This window comes from Podarcis pityusensis, assembly GCF_964106645.2.
Source record: "Podarcis pityusensis genome assembly, chromosome: 6".
In the NCBI taxonomy this organism is placed as follows: domain Eukaryota; kingdom Metazoa; phylum Chordata; class Lepidosauria; order Squamata; family Lacertidae; genus Podarcis; species Podarcis pityusensis.
Genome location: NC_138030.1, coordinates 31,087,135 through 31,102,136, shown reverse-complemented (window position 1 = coordinate 31,102,136; position 15,002 = coordinate 31,087,135). Strand labels below are relative to the sequence as shown.

At 41.0% G+C, this 15,002-nt stretch overlaps 2 protein-coding genes across 8 annotated transcripts in view; one reads left to right on the top strand and one right to left on the bottom strand.

Moving 5' to 3' along the window:
• The window catches only part of CEP250 (centrosomal protein 250), a 129,324-nt gene that overhangs the window by 73,314 nt on the left and 41,008 nt on the right, over positions 1-15,002 (top strand). For 3 of the 7 annotated variants that reach the window (XM_081010405.1, XM_081010400.1, XM_081010399.1), the window contains exon 1: positions 13,378-13,915. The exons of 1 other annotated variant lie outside the window; for it this stretch is intronic. In XM_081010405.1, coding sequence (XP_080866531.1) covers positions 13,889-13,915 — 27 coding nt within the window. In that variant the 5' untranslated portion in view covers positions 13,378-13,888. 3 more of the 7 variants (XM_081010401.1, XM_081010402.1, XM_081010404.1) reach the window with 3 other exon arrangements.
• Positions 1,696-7,160, bottom strand: GDF5 (growth differentiation factor 5). The gene is made up of 2 exons (XM_081010306.1): positions 5,550-7,160; positions 1,696-4,267 (listed from the first exon to the last, which is right to left on the bottom strand). The coding sequence occupies exons 1-2, from the start codon at positions 6,184-6,186 to the stop codon at positions 3,399-3,401; spliced, it is 1,506 nt and encodes a 501-aa protein (XP_080866432.1). The 5' UTR covers positions 6,187-7,160; the 3' UTR covers positions 1,696-3,398.

Genomic DNA, 15,002 nt, shown 5'->3' with positions numbered 1-15,002 from the left:
GCCAGAAGAAGGGTGGCAGGGGGCTTCCTTCCCCGGAAAGTGGCCGGGCTGCCTGCAGCTGTACCCACATTATTGTAAGGAGCAGTATCTGTAAAGAGCAATAAAGCAAAGATCAATAAAATGAGGTATGTCTGTATTTTGCTAGTAGCCAGTTGTGCACAGTGCTGATGGGATAGCCTTTGTGGCAGCATTAAATCTCTCCTCTTCCTCTCTTCAGAAAGTTTTTCAAGCTTTTTATTTTTTAAAAAACTCGATTTTCAAATAGGCACAATACAAGCCTTTGATCAAAAATTGCACAAGGGAAGGGAAGAGAAAATCAGCTTGTATTCCGAGGCAAGTTTGTCTTTTGAGGAGCAAGGCAGATGAAGCCTGTATGTCTGTTTGTATGCATCCAGTGTCCTCTACCACTTATTTTGTCACAGCGTGTAAGTAGCAAAAATAAAAATAAACAGGTTTTCATGAACACTATGACTGCAATATTCACCTTTTTGAGGGAAATTAAACCTATGTTCAGTTCTGCACCGAAGACAATTTCTCTACAGTCCCTCAAGAGCAGTCATAAAGTATCGGGAAGAAAGGTGGACTGAGGCTACATTTTTTATTTATATTTTTTATCTCCCAAACTTCTTCTTCAGATATTGACTCAGACAAAGGCCAGAGCTAGCGGCCCTGAGTCACTCAATAGCTATTTACTGAAATGAAGGTAACACCCACAGAAATTTAAGTAAATACGAATATATGAAACTGGCAAACTGTCTTATTCCACCCGATCTAAAGTCCATTTAATCCACTGCTGAATACTTTGACTGGCAATAACCTTCTGTGGTCTTCAGCATAAACCTTTCCAGCAATGTTGCTTGAAATCTTTTAACGCAAAATGCCAGGGGATACTTACGTAGGTTTTTACTATATGCTACCCATGTCTTGTACAATTGTCTTGTAGCCACCATAAATTGTTAGAACAGCACACACTAGTCCTTTGACAGCTGTTAAAACAGTGGTACTTTGGTTCTCGAACTTAATCCGTTCCAGGAGTCTGTTCAACTCCTGAAACTGTTTGAATAGCAAGGCATGGCTTCCGATTGGCTACAGGAGCTTCCTGCACTCAATTGGAAGCTATGGAAGAAGCGTCGGATGTTCAGCTTTCGAAAAGCGTTCACAAACTGGAACACTTACTTCCAAGTTTGCAGCGTTTAGGAGCCAAGCCGTTTGGGAACCAAGGTACCACTGTAACTGGTTATTGTTCCCCCCTTTTCTACCCAGTTGAGTTCAAGTGAAAGAAGCAGACTTCTGGTACTAGTATATCAGATGCATTAGTAATCCATAAACCCTCACCTGCAACTCTTTGCAGTGGGCTGTCTTGTGCTACTAGCACAGGGTGTGGGAAGGAGCCAATAGGATTCTCAATGTGGCAGCCCACTGGTGGGATCCAATAACAGATTCTGGCTGGAAGAGGGGGGGGGGCGTTGCCTGAGGTAGACTGGCAGGAGAACCTTCCTATAGGCCGCTCCAAGGGTATAAATTGCAAGTACAACCATAGCAATTTCCTCACCCACAAACCCACCAGAGAAGACACAACTGCTGGCAATCAAACATTTGCGCAAGACCATAATAGCTCAGAAACAGAGCCCACCTCAATCCTAGGTTCTCTTGTTTTGTTTTCATTAATTGAACAAAACATTCAAAACAAATAGCTTTTAAAATAAAATTATATTTATGGTAACTATGGCACCTAGATACACTTAACACTGTCAATAATTTAGTACATCTTAAGCTGTTATTTTACTACGAGCAATAGAGAACAGCGTGAATTAGAAGCAGAATAATACAACAGTTTGAACGTTAACATGAAAAAGATGGATATTTAATAAAGATATGAAGCTGAAATAAAATATACATTGAAAGAAATAGGTTTGTCTGCAGTTCTCTAAATCCATGTATAATGCTTACAATTTAAAACAAATTCAACATTTATTTATTTATTTATTGGTAAATATACAGTTTTAAGAATTATGAAATGTTGCTCATAACTATTTGTGTTAAACTAGTTAGTTTAAACACTGTGGGTAGAATTAAACATGCTCTTCCAGTCATTCCATCTGTACAAGCCTTCTGGCTACCAGATGGAATGATACCCCTCTCCCTTTCTCCATGCGCTGTTCTGGGGGTTCTTCTGACACCCCCTCCCCAGTCAATGTTTTGGATCATGGGAGTAGGAGATGAGGCAATGCTCCATTGCAGACATGGGGCTGGCTAATGGGGTTCGTTATGTGAATCTTGTCCACTGTTTTGTAGAGATATCCTAAAGCACATATGAAAGTTATATATATGATGATGAAAACAGAGGATTAATCCTGCAAAGATGGATTATTATTGTTCAGGCTTCGAAACAGTGCCAGAAGGAGAAAGCGAAAATGTACAGAAGCAACTTGCACTGAATTTGCCAGTGTCCTTAGGAATTCAAAAAACTGTGTCATGTGAAAATTAAATGTCCTTTGCAGAAGGTTTTCATAGGAAAGTTGTTACTCTGGGTGAGTCTGTCAACTCTAGGCCTGCCCTACTGTATGTCAAAGTGAATCAAGCTGCTTCAGGCAGAGGAATTTAGGTGGATAGATGAAGGCAGGAACTGACTTTCAGAAGTGTTGGCTCTAGTATCTGGAGCACCATTTGGCCCTCTGCTCCAGAGAGCAAAATGTCTTGATCTAGAACAGAGTCTGGAAGTAATAAATTAGTGTTGGAATGAGTCCAAAAGGTAGATACAAAAACAATTACATTTCAGTAGATTTTTCATGTCACTTCTTCTATAAATCTATTCTAGCTATTAGAAAACATACAGCCTGGTCCTATGAGTTGTGTCACTAGTACAAACATTTAAGGTGCAGTGCAACAGATGCTGCACTGATGCAACAACATTGTCTATGGCTTGGCACCATGAGCTGATCCAAGGTTTTAATGGCTACATCAGCATATTTCAAGCTGCTGTGTTGGCAGCTGTGAGCCTCTCCAAATGTGGCACAACAGCACTGCATACAATTGCTAATTAGTGTTGAACAGGACAGACAAGAAGCATGATGGAGGCATGGTTGATGTATGGCAGGGAACAACTGAAAAATGTAGCACCACAAACAGAATTTCAGCCACCATAGGGTATGCAGTATTACACAGTCCTCCATGCCACTGAGCTTTGATAGTAGCTTGTAGAGGCAACTGAGAGGCAGCAAAGCAAAATAGGCTTGCATTAATTGCCAACCAATGCATTGCTTGTGACAGATGCCACAACAGCTATCGACCAGCGCAAACCACTCTGAGTGATATCACAGTGCTGATCTGTGTCAGTTCATTTTTGTCAGCTGCTAGGAAAGGCTTTGCAGTTAGTACTGTGAGAGATTGCACTGCTGCTACCTGCAGCCGCAGGACTCCACTACCATGTCTTCATATTGTTTGTAGACTACATTATTAGCAGAGTCAATAAACAGGATGCTAATAGGACTCAGTCTTGTCGGAACACAACAAGTTGGAGGTGTCGACTCTGGGTCCATAGAGTTCATTAATGTTTGGATAACAGCATGATTGGTGGGTTCCAGATGGGACCGAAGAGGAAATTCGCAAAGTCCTTCACAATGATAAGCTTCATATTCAAGAGGGGCTATTATCCAGTCATCCCAGCCCATATCCTTAAAATTCACATGAAGTGCTTTTTTGCTGCATCTTGTCTTCAGATTCTTGTTGGGCCTCTTTCCTTGCCGAGTTGCTAGAGGAGCCCTTCTCTTTCTTCTCTGATTGAATAGGTATTCATAAACAGTTTTGTCATCCTGGCCAGATCTGGCTTTTATTTCATTGAAGAACAAGTCTCTTTTCTTTGTCCTACCAAATACTAAGAAGAGAGCTTTTTCATTGACTTGCCTCCCTGTTCTGTTAAATCCCACAGTCCTTAAATCAACAGGCCTTCCCCTTTCAAAAGCCTCCAGTTCAAAACACAAGTTAGCAGAGTTTTTAAAATTCCTAAAAAGCTTCCAAATGTCAAAGACTTCCCATTTTGCGGTATCTAAGATGTTGACTGTCCGAGAGTCCAAGAGGATGGATGCTTGCCTGCTTATGGAGCAACTGAATAGTTTCATTTGACATGTTTTCCCATGAGAAGTAGGCTTCCAGTTGTCAGAAGGTTTTTTCCTTAAAATACGCAGTTCTGCCCCCAGTAAGCCATCCTTTTCTAATGCACTGATATCAAAAATGTATTTCTGCTTTTTAACAGCTGGAGCACGGTCATCTAAAGAGAGAAAGAGGGAGAGATGTATGTATATTGAACAGAAATTTGTTCAAAATTTCAATTTCTCTTAATAACATACAATGACCTTCACTATTAGTTTGCAGCCTTGGGAATTATAAAACATTGCTATGGAAATGCTACAAGTTCATACTCCATGGAGGTTTACTAAAACAACACTTCCAATTCAGACATAGAAATATTTCTGCATTATTTTAGTCTGCGTTCTTGTCCCCCAAAGTTAATCCGACAGTGCATTAAGGTTAATCAATAGGACTTAGTTTCCATCTGACTGCATTTGGTATTAAGATTCCAGACGGCAAATTTAATACATTTTGTTTTATTGTAATTTTGGTAACTTATGTGCTGACACTTGATTTAGCGTTTGAAGGCATACATTCTCTTTTATATACTGTCTACCTATTGAGATACATAGAGAAAGTGTGAGAGAGTCTTTGTTGTCCATTAGCATGACACTTCCTTTAGTCTAAATAAAGTTGGGTTGCATCTCTTCCGAATCACTCTACACTTCTTTATATGACTTCAAAACTCTCAACATAAAATTGTATGATCCATTGACTGATCCAAGCTAAATTTACCAAGCATGGTTGCGCAAATCATTCATTCCAATGGTGCTTGTGTCAGAGACCTGTGCACCCAACAGCACTGTCACTTGATCCATCCAGCATTCACAGGTTGCTGTGGGGCCCTGTGAGGGTCTAAGGAAGAATGTGGATGGACTCCTGATGAGGTCTTGGAGACATCACCGAAATATTAAATCTCCTGCTTATTTCTTATAACAAGGTACATCTAAATTTGTTTGATTCATAACAACAGACAAACAACACAATCCGAAAGGAATGACTGACTGACTGAAAATCAGAAAGACTCGAGAGTCTTCTTCTCCCCAAGTCTAACCCTTTAAATTGGTATTTTAGCTGAATTGGATTAATTGGGTATTGTTTGCTGCAGCAGATATACTGCCATCATACACTTTTAGTAGCATGTTCTGCAGGAATAAAAGCATTTTATTTCACTGTAAAACAACAACAACAACATAATCCTAAAATTACTAATATCACTGAGATAAAAGCATGACCGTTTTGTTTGGTCATTGTAAGCATACCAAAAAGCTGATGTGAAAAATGCTCTTTAAATCTATATTGCAAGGATGAAAATGCCTGGAGTCTGCCAAGCTTTTTGGAAATACAGATCCCCTCTGCCCTTTAACTTCTGACATGGATTTCATACACTTGAAAGATAGGCAAACATTCTATTTTCTTACCTTGCCCCTTGTCTATGAAGCTTGTAATTGTATTGGCAAGCCCAGTCTCCAGTTTTACGCTTCCATTAACACCTTTCCGTTCTGCATCAGAGAGAGTCCTGTACAGGGAGAGCATGTATTCATGTGGGGTGATCGCAGGATGCCTGAATGCCTCCTTAGATTCCCTTTGGGCAATAGCTTCTTTAGTCTTTTTGGTTTTGTAGGAGCTGGCATCTGAATTGCTGGTGCCAGTTTTCTTCAGTGGGGCCTTGGGGCCAAAGTTCTGTAGCTTCGGGGTCACCGTCCTTATTCCCGATTGTCTGTTTGAAGATTGAACTCCTACCTTTTTGTCTGTGCTCCCTGCTTTAGAGAGAGTCTTCTTTGAGTCATCAGTCTTTGCCAAGAGAAGTCCGGCTTGCGCATTATTATTTTTTGCCCTAGACTTTGAATTCCCAGCACTATATCCATGGTTCCCCGTTCTAAATGTACCTGCCCTTGGCAAGGGGTTTCTCTCCTTTCCATCTGTGTTTGACAATCCTAATTTGGATCCTGGATTGCCTTGACTTGCTTCAGCAGGACTCAGCGCTAAGGAAATGAAAACGAGGTAAAACCAGCTAAAGTGCCAAAGCAGTAGAGTAAGAAAGTGCAGGATTTTCATCCTCTGGTCTTCCTTTGAATGCCACCAAAGAAAAAATCAGAAAAGGTTCCTCCAGTTTGGCATAAGAAAACATGAAAAAAATTAAGAACCAAAGTCAGCAGAAAGCGTTTTATTTTAAGCTTAAAGCACTTTAAATCTACTTGTTTAATATTTGTATCCAGTCCCATAGTGGAAATGCTAATTTAGTCAGTTTGGTCTTCTCCTGGTTTCTGCTAGCAGCTTGTTCTTGAAAAGAGAAAGTTTACCACCCCCCTTTCTTCTGTAAAAGTGACTAAAAACTTGAAGGACTCTTGTTTAAATCGGAGAGGGTTTTTTTTCCAAGAAGGAAGAATGGCGTAATGCTGCCTCTGTATTAAAAGGTTTTTTAAAAAGTTTTGAATCCCTTCCAGTGAAAATATTTCACACACAGAAACCTGCAGGTGCTCAGAAATCTTTTACAAACCTGAACTCAGGAATTGGAAGCGGAATTCCAACAAAAACCTATTTAATTACTCTCTGATGTCATGCTGTCTAAACTAATTTAAGTGTGATATATTTCTTTTAAAAAGTCTTCTTTGCCCTTTCCATTAGCATGAGTCATACTCTGCTTCATGTAAAACAACTCTGTAGGACCCAAACTCTATAGAATATGCACTTTAAAGTAGCAACTTGTTGCCTCTTTTAGCCTTAAATGAACTCCTCATTTTAAACAAGACAAAGCCGTATAAGAGAAAAAGTAGAAGCCTTTAACAAAATCATTTGGAATAAATGCATTAAAGCATGCTCTAATTCACAGAGATGTTTTATAAAGTTCTTCTGAACATAGACGCTGACCTTTATTAGCAGCAATTTCCTTCTGTCACTGGGTGATGAAAGGATGAGAGTTAACAAGAGTATTAACAAAATAAACTCTTCTTTAATAAGCACGTTAAAACATTTATTATGACATATTTTTAAAAGTCTTTAAGAAATTAAGCAAAATCTCATGTGATGCCTAGCTAAGGGAATATTTGCTAGCGCTGCATAAAGCTTTTTAGAGTCTTTTATTTAACTGGTTCTCTTTACCAGGATTAGTCAATGTTTGAGCAGCAGTGTCCCCTGCAGGAACCTAGAGCTCCTGTGAAAGAAAAGACAGCTTGTTTAAATAGTTTAGTATAAATGTGATATTTTACAGAAAAATTAAAAATTGCTGTTACAAAACAGACTGCTGGAACTGTAAAGGTACTATATATCATAAATACCTTTATATGTGGAATGAAGCTTTCTTGCAGCATTGATTCCACAAAACAGGATATAAACTTTGGGAAAGCAGACCGTGAATTAGGCAAATAATGTCTTCTAGATTGTAAGAAAAACAGGTGAGCTTCGCTGAGCAATGTCTTCTGCGTGAAGAAGAGCATCCCGAATCTTTAATTTTGTACATGTTGCTCAATAAAATTTGGCCCCAAGATGAATTCTGCTGCATGGGGAATGTTTCAGGGGCTTCTTGTCCACCTGTGCACCACAACCTACATCACCTGCTGAAATATGCCCAGAAGTTATGACTGCTTTGTCCAATGCTTATTTTTGTTTTTATTTATTTATTTACTTTAGATGGAGGAAATGTCTGATTGGGGCTGTGTGCACCTTAGGCATTCATATGCACCTGGGTCACTGTTTCCCTGTGTATATTTTCTGTGCATCCAAATGTGAGCACTTTTAGTTTTAAGCCTCTGAAATCTCCCATGTGTTTCCCAGCCACATCAGTTGGTGGTGTTTGATGGGATTTATTCACACAGTGTGTTGCTGTCTCCTCCTCTTGATTAGGACTCCCCCACCCATCATCTTTTCCAGGAACTTGTGCTCCACTGTAGGCATGTGCACAGATATTATTTATCTTAATTTAAGATAAAATTATAGGTTTTTTGAGTTACCAAATTTGTGCAAAAGAGCAGGCAAGTAAAAAAAAAGGCGTGTGTGGCTCCAAAATGAAAACAAAATGGAAGAAGTGTGGCAATAGATGGCACACAGTGAAACATCGCCGTGTATGTAAACAAACTTGCCCATGCAATGTGCACAATGTGCTTCAATGCCTTCACAGTTAGGCCACATGTGATTTTATATTGGATCTTATTCCCTTATCAGATGATTGGCATATCAGGAAAATCTGAAAATCTGAATGGGGGGCAGGGAGGAGTGCAGGGTACCATTTGAATGAGGAGGATGTCATTTGTCAGACAAAAATACAGAGGCACGAACAGCTTCAAATCCACATTAAATTTCAGTGTGTTAACAATTACAATCCCATAAATACTTATCTAATGCATATTTACTATGAATGGAAACCGTATACTTCATGATGAATCACCCTGTATATATATTATTGTTAACTCTTGTAATAATATAGTAGACCTTTTTCTTTTTTCACTTTTTCTTTTTATGTTGTTAAATTAAAACTGTTCTTTAAAAATATTGTTTAAAAAAATTAAACTGCAGTGTAAATAAGTCCTGGATCTTCCATTAACCTTAAGGCACAAAACAAAACAAAAAATGTGTGTGTCGCTCCAAGTCAGGCAAAAAACAAAACAAAATTCAAAGCAGAGCTGGTGGATTACTGATTTGATTGGGGAAGCAGGATGGAGAGGGTTAACCCTTCTCTACTATGCCATCCCAACTCCAAACAAAATTGCCCTCTAAAGCTGTTATTAGGATGGCAAAAGGTACTGATGCACCTTGGCCCTACAGACTTTGCTGTTAAGTCTCCCAGTTGCTGCAGGAACACCACAGCTTTGTCACATGTAGTCAAGTTTTTAAATTCAGAATAATTACAGGATTTCTCCTGTATATGTCAGAAAAGTGACTTGTTTCTATTAGAAAAAGGAATGAGCCCCACCAGCTCAGAGAAAATAAAAAATAAAGGAGGTGTTAATTGGGGTTGAGGGTGTCATTTGATCCTTAAACCATTTTTTTCCTGCCAACAGTTGGTTTTGACCATGACCAGAAGCAGAAATGTTTAAAGAAAGTACTACTTCAAACATTAATTTTCTTACTAACTGTGCTCTAATAGCCTGAGCAAGCGGCATGATCTCCATTGTACAAATAGAGATTGCCGTCCTCAAACCACTAATGAGCGCTATAGTTTTTTATGCTGACGCAGCTGTTTGGGGACTGAGCAGTTCTTTAGAAGTTAAAGCACAGGGAATTTCAGCAGTTTGACAAAGAACACATGAGGTGCAGCGTTAGAAACTCAGATATATAAGCTAGGCACCAAATAGCTCATTAAACCTGGGTTACAGTCGCCAAAACGGAATGCCTAGTTGCCATTTTTATGCCAGAAGGCTCAAAAGTTGTCTTTTTCAATGACTTTTTGGTTCCTGACATTCATTCTGATTGTGCAAATAAAATATAAAGAATAGAACAGAACATACAGGATATGTTGCTAGTGTGTGAAAACAGTCAAGATCCAAGAATCCCCAGGCATGCCCTTCCAGATGGTGGAGACATCAGGCACCATTTTGGCACCCAGGCATCTTCACTTGGTCACAAGTAGCTGATAGCTAGCTGCAAAATGTGTCTAGTGCCTGGCAAATTTTGAGCGCTGGTGATGAGAAAGAAAAGCCTGAAGTCAGGTGTATACAGTTATCCCGGCTCCCCAAGGCAAGGCATTTCCCAATCTCCTCATTTTACCAGATTTTAATATGAAAACTTACTATATTTTCAGCTGAACAATGTAGACTTGCTTGAGCTCAAGAGACTTTAAAGTCAGACACAGGCAGAGGGTACAGAGGAAGGAGAGGAAGATGGAGACAAGGGTAATGGGAAGTATGTGCACTTAGGATTGGTTTAAGTGGAACAGGAATGGAAAACCTGTGGCCTCCAGATCTTGTTGGACTCCATCAGCCAATGGTCAGGAATGGTAGGGGTTGTAGTTTCGAGGGCTGCAGGTTCCCCACCTGTAGAGGATGAGGCCTAAGGGATTCTACTATTATATGAGGACATACCCCTCTTCCTAGTGTTGGCCTGGACCTTGGACCCTGCCCCCTTTAAATGCAGAGCTTTTTAGTACTTGGAAAGTTTGAAATGGCCAGGATAAAAAACATTTAAAGTGGCAAAACATTGGGGTGGGGATGTCTCCATATTAATGGGGAGACAGGCTGGTGCAAATCCACATATTGCTTCAGTGTGGATAAGCTCTTCAGTCTAATCTCCTCCAGTTAAGACTTTTTGGACTGCTTGCTAGAGGCCATCCCAAACCCTAGGATCTCTCATGAGTACTTTACAATTGTCAACCCAGTTGTTAGTTTCCCAGCATTCAGTCTGCTGGATTTTTGCCATTCTCACTCCAGCACACCAACTATCCTCCTCATTCTGCTGAGGGAATTGACTATGTATGTTTCCAGTCGGGGTCTTAATCTGCAAATGGGTTGTTGAGATGTTGTAAACAGGCAACAAATTTGTCTTGACTGGATTTTCTGTGGGAAGAGTAAATCTAGAGGGGAAAATATGGGTTGATGTTTTGATGCCAATGATGTGGCTACTGCAAAAACAAACAAACAAACATACAAAAAAACCCCACAAAACTTGCATGCATGAGGTGCACTGATCCCACAATAAATGTGTCTGGAAGCATTCTATGGTAGCATAACAAATTCTTATTATATGTCCATGGTATTACTGGTAGGTACCTCGCTCATTTTTTCCACCTACCTAGCTGTGCAATTTGAAACAATTTCCATGCTCTGTTTCCCCCTTCTTCGTTTCAGAGGCTGTGTGCTTTCTGATCCAGTGCTTGGGTACAAAACTGTAGCCATTAAATTTCCCCCCTGGCTATCTCCAGCACAAAAGCTTGTTCCTGGGCAACCAGGCCAATTCCACCCATTAAGTAGGAATAAGTCTCATTAGAGCTGTTTAGTGCTGTTACAGCAAAACCTTCAGTTTCATTAGCTATACGGACAGAAACTCTTCATGATAGGAGCTGTCCATAAATTGTACAAGCAGAAAGTGGAGGCCGAGGGACTGCCTAGATGTATGCCAAATATATGCCACAGCAGGCTATGGCGCCCAAGAATGATTGCAAACTTTTAGAATGTCTCACTATATGGAATATCCTGGCGTAACCTTAGCTATGGCAGGGCTTGAGCTTCACTAAAGTAAACAGAAAAGTGAAGAAAGAATAGTGTGTTTCAGTGTCAAGAGGCTTAGCAAATATATGCAGGCAATGTACTCAGACTGCAACAGTACTCCGGAGGGAGCAGTTTTAAAAATGGTTCCTATCTACAAATCACTGCTCTTCAGACCTTATGTTTAGCTAGTTTCAGAGAGAAAAATCCCTTTGCTAACCTAGGAAGCCACGATATGATATAGTTTAAGCCGTCACAAAAAGACATATGGCCAACCATCTTCTTTGGAAGGAAATAATAAGTTGTACAGCACTAGAACGTCACACTCTCTGCTTTGTAATAAAGCTAAGAAAAAGTTCTCTGCAGGATTCTAAAGAACTACAACTTGGGTTTCATGCTCCCCAGCTACTGGGAACACCTGCTGAAGTAGCCACTGATGTGAGTTCTATGCCATAGTTGAGAGGTAGCCCTTTATGACCAAGGAACCAAAAGGCTGCAAATACATTTTCTAAAATGTGCTCTCGTAGTGGAGGCCCCTCAAGGGTACAGTATGGATACTGACAGCTTCTGTGAGTTGTTACAAGAGACCTGAGGAAGAAAGGGGCCTCTAAGGGGCATGGATACTGTGGGCTTCTTTGGCATTCACAAAAAAGGTTACCAATAATTTCTGTCCCTTTAAATAATAGAAACCAGATGTTGCTGTTGGCAGTGTCTAACAAATGACATTTCTAATAATTGGAAAGCAGAGTCCAAGGTCTCCAGCTTCTTGGGCTTATAAATCAATAACATTAGTGTCTTAATGCAAACAGAAGCATAAGAATCTGAAGAAGCAAGTGGCTGAGTACAATAATCCAAGGCATGGAAACTTGGAGACAGAATCATGTGATTTGCTTGTCTGCAGCAGCGCCAGAACGTTATAGAAACAAGCTGCAACCAGTCTACAGAAATCATGAGTGTATCCAACAGAATTTATGCTAGATCTGAAGCACATGCAACAATCTTCTACATCTTTGAGCCAAAGTTAACATTATCCGAATATTTTCCTGATCAGTTCCATGTGGTTTTTCTTCTGAAATCAGTACTAACTTGAGAAATTATATTTTATTAATAGGTTTTTTTTAATGCTTCATATAAAAAAACAAGAGTTCCATAAAAAATCTAAAGGAATGGATTCATAATTTCAGCAGGGCAAAACACAGATAGTACTTATGTAGTAGGACAGATGTGTGGCAGAAGAAATTTTACATTTTTAAGGAAGACTTTTCAGGAAAAATAATACAGTAGTATCTTGGTTGGCAACTGCTTTGGATTACAACCATTTTGGATTACAACCACGTCAGACCCGGAAGTGCGTGTCCCTTTTTTTTTATTACAACCCTTTTTTTTTTGGATTACAACCAATTTTTTTGGGGAGGCCCCATTGGCAAAAGTATGCCTTGGGTTACAACCTGTTTTGGTTTACAACCAGACCTCCGGAATGGATTATGGCTGTAAACCAAGGTACCACTGTATGATGGAAGGAGTCTTTGGAGCCTGACAGAAACTATTTGCAGTGAATGGGAGGCTGATACCACTACTGTATTTATTTGGAAAGAAGTTCAGTTGAAATAAAGTTGTCTGCTGGTCAACAGGTTTAGGCTTTGCCATGTCTGAAGTCTGGTCAACTGTAGAGGAACTAAGATGGCAATTATGGATGCTGAAAGGCAAGGCCTGTTGGTCAAGTAAAGAACTGCTCAGCTTTGAAATTTCAACAGTGTTCATACATTTTGAACCTTTGGCACAATCAAGTTTTTAACGGTACTTCTTTAAAACAAACCATGAAACTGGACATTCTCAGGTGCTGAATTCTTCATATATACCAAATTCTGTGTTTAAGTAGTATGATTCACAAGAGGGGTTCATATGAACACCCGTGTGCTGACAGAGCAAGCAGTTGTTCAGCCAGTGTGAAAGGCCCTACAGGCATACCTTCATATACATAGAATGCTTCTAGTATAACTTCCCATTTCATATCTGTGTTAATTAACTTGGAATAACTACCCCAGTTCTGTTTTCACAGCCCCTAAAGAGATTAGAATTAGTACTCGTAAAAGTAGTTTATATTATTATTATTCACTGTACACGTTAATTACATGCTCTCAGGGCAGGTTACAAAAAACGATCAGAACTGCAAATGCTACCAAAATACACATTTACAGCAACCAATTCACAGGAGATAATTTACAACTCAGCCATCAGGTCAATTCCAACAGAGGTACTGAGAGCAACTAACATGTTATTGGGCACAGCTTGAATCTGGGCAGAAATTTCTGCATTCTTACACCTGACACCATAATCCTAACCAACTTCTTTTGGAAATGTGTCCTATTACTTTTCAATGAGACTTACTTCTAAGCAAGCATGTAACCTGATTCAAAGGCCTAAAGTGGCAATTCTAATCCCATTTACCTAAGAGCAAGCCCCATTAACATTCAATAAAACATAATTTCTGGGGTGTTAGGATTGCATTGTTCCTCTCCAGTTAAGACTGCTGCCTCATTCAGCCGATCCAGTTAAGACTGCTGATTCAGCCGATTGAAAGCAGAGAGACATCCTACCATGGTACTTGAAATAAACCCCATTTCATGACTCAGATTTTGGCAACCTTAAAGGTATTATCTGGGAGCGTATGTGATTGTTTTACATGTTTTAAATATGTTAAATTGTTTTAACTGCCTCATGTTGGGGGAAAGGTGGGACATAAATAAATATATACTAACAATAGTAATTCGGTAAATAAGTAAACAACGTGAAAGAGAACCCCTCTGTATTTTGAGCACAGGTTTGCAGCCTATCCTATGGAGAGCTTCTGTGGGCTTAAGAGCCTAACTCCGCATAGGAGTGAGCTGTCCCTCGGGACGAACCAAACGCTTATGTACCCCAAATTGCGAACAGCGGGGTCAGCACTTGCCCAGACTTCCCGACGCGGCCTGGACGGCCTTCGGGGCGCTGTGTACGTGAATAGGCGGCGGCGAGAAGCCGAGCTCTGAGGGCCCAAACGGCAAGCGCTCCACAACCGCCAAGGGTGCTTGCGTTTCGCTGGAGGGGCTGCCGTGAGAGGCCTAGCCTCGTCGCTCAGGAAATAATCGCGGAGCTCGAACTTCCGAAAAGCCACTGCTATTGCCTCGCGCTATGCCGCTCCCCCTCCCCCGCCGCGCCGCCTTTCCTGCCGGCGGCATTGGCTACTGGGAGTCGGAGCTTCCCACTAGGCCTGTCCTGCCTGTGGGGATAATGTACCAGGCCTAGACAGTCCCCTTGTTCCCCGGCTCACAAGGGGAACGTGCGCCCTCATACGCCCGGGCAGCCAAGAGTCTCTTAACTGTGGAAAAGCGGGGCGGCACAAACCAGTCGCTTGGCCGCTGCCACTAAGCGAGCGAGCAGGCGGGTTTCCGTTGCCGGAGCGGAGAGAAGAAATGTAATAGGACTCCGGCGGCCCCCTTTCCCCGCCCACGAAAGCCTGCAGGCGGCAGCGGAAAGGAAGTTTCACCATCTCTGGGGAGGTGAGCATCCCAGGTGCACGTTGAGGCGTGTTCAGGTGAGGGCGGGGAGGCTTGCTTGCTGTTATATACTAGGCAGGGCAGAACAGGTGAGGGATAACGTGCTGCTATTGACAGTTATAACGGAGTGCCATCACCTTGCTCCGCCTCCGCGCCCAACCCGTTTGCAGAAAGGGAAGCTGCAGCTTGCGATCTTCCCGGA

What these genes read in the sequence shown, in the direction of transcription:
- GDF5 (XM_081010306.1), bottom strand. Translation starts at nt 6,186, where the DNA reads ATGAAAATCCTGCACTTTCTTACTCTACTGCTTTGGCACTTTAGCTGG. An exon ending in CTTCATAGACAAGGGGCAAG is followed by an intron (nt 4,268 to 5,549) that starts GTAAGAAAATAG and finishes TTCTCTCTTTAG; the next exon opens with ATGACCGTGCTCCAGCTGTT.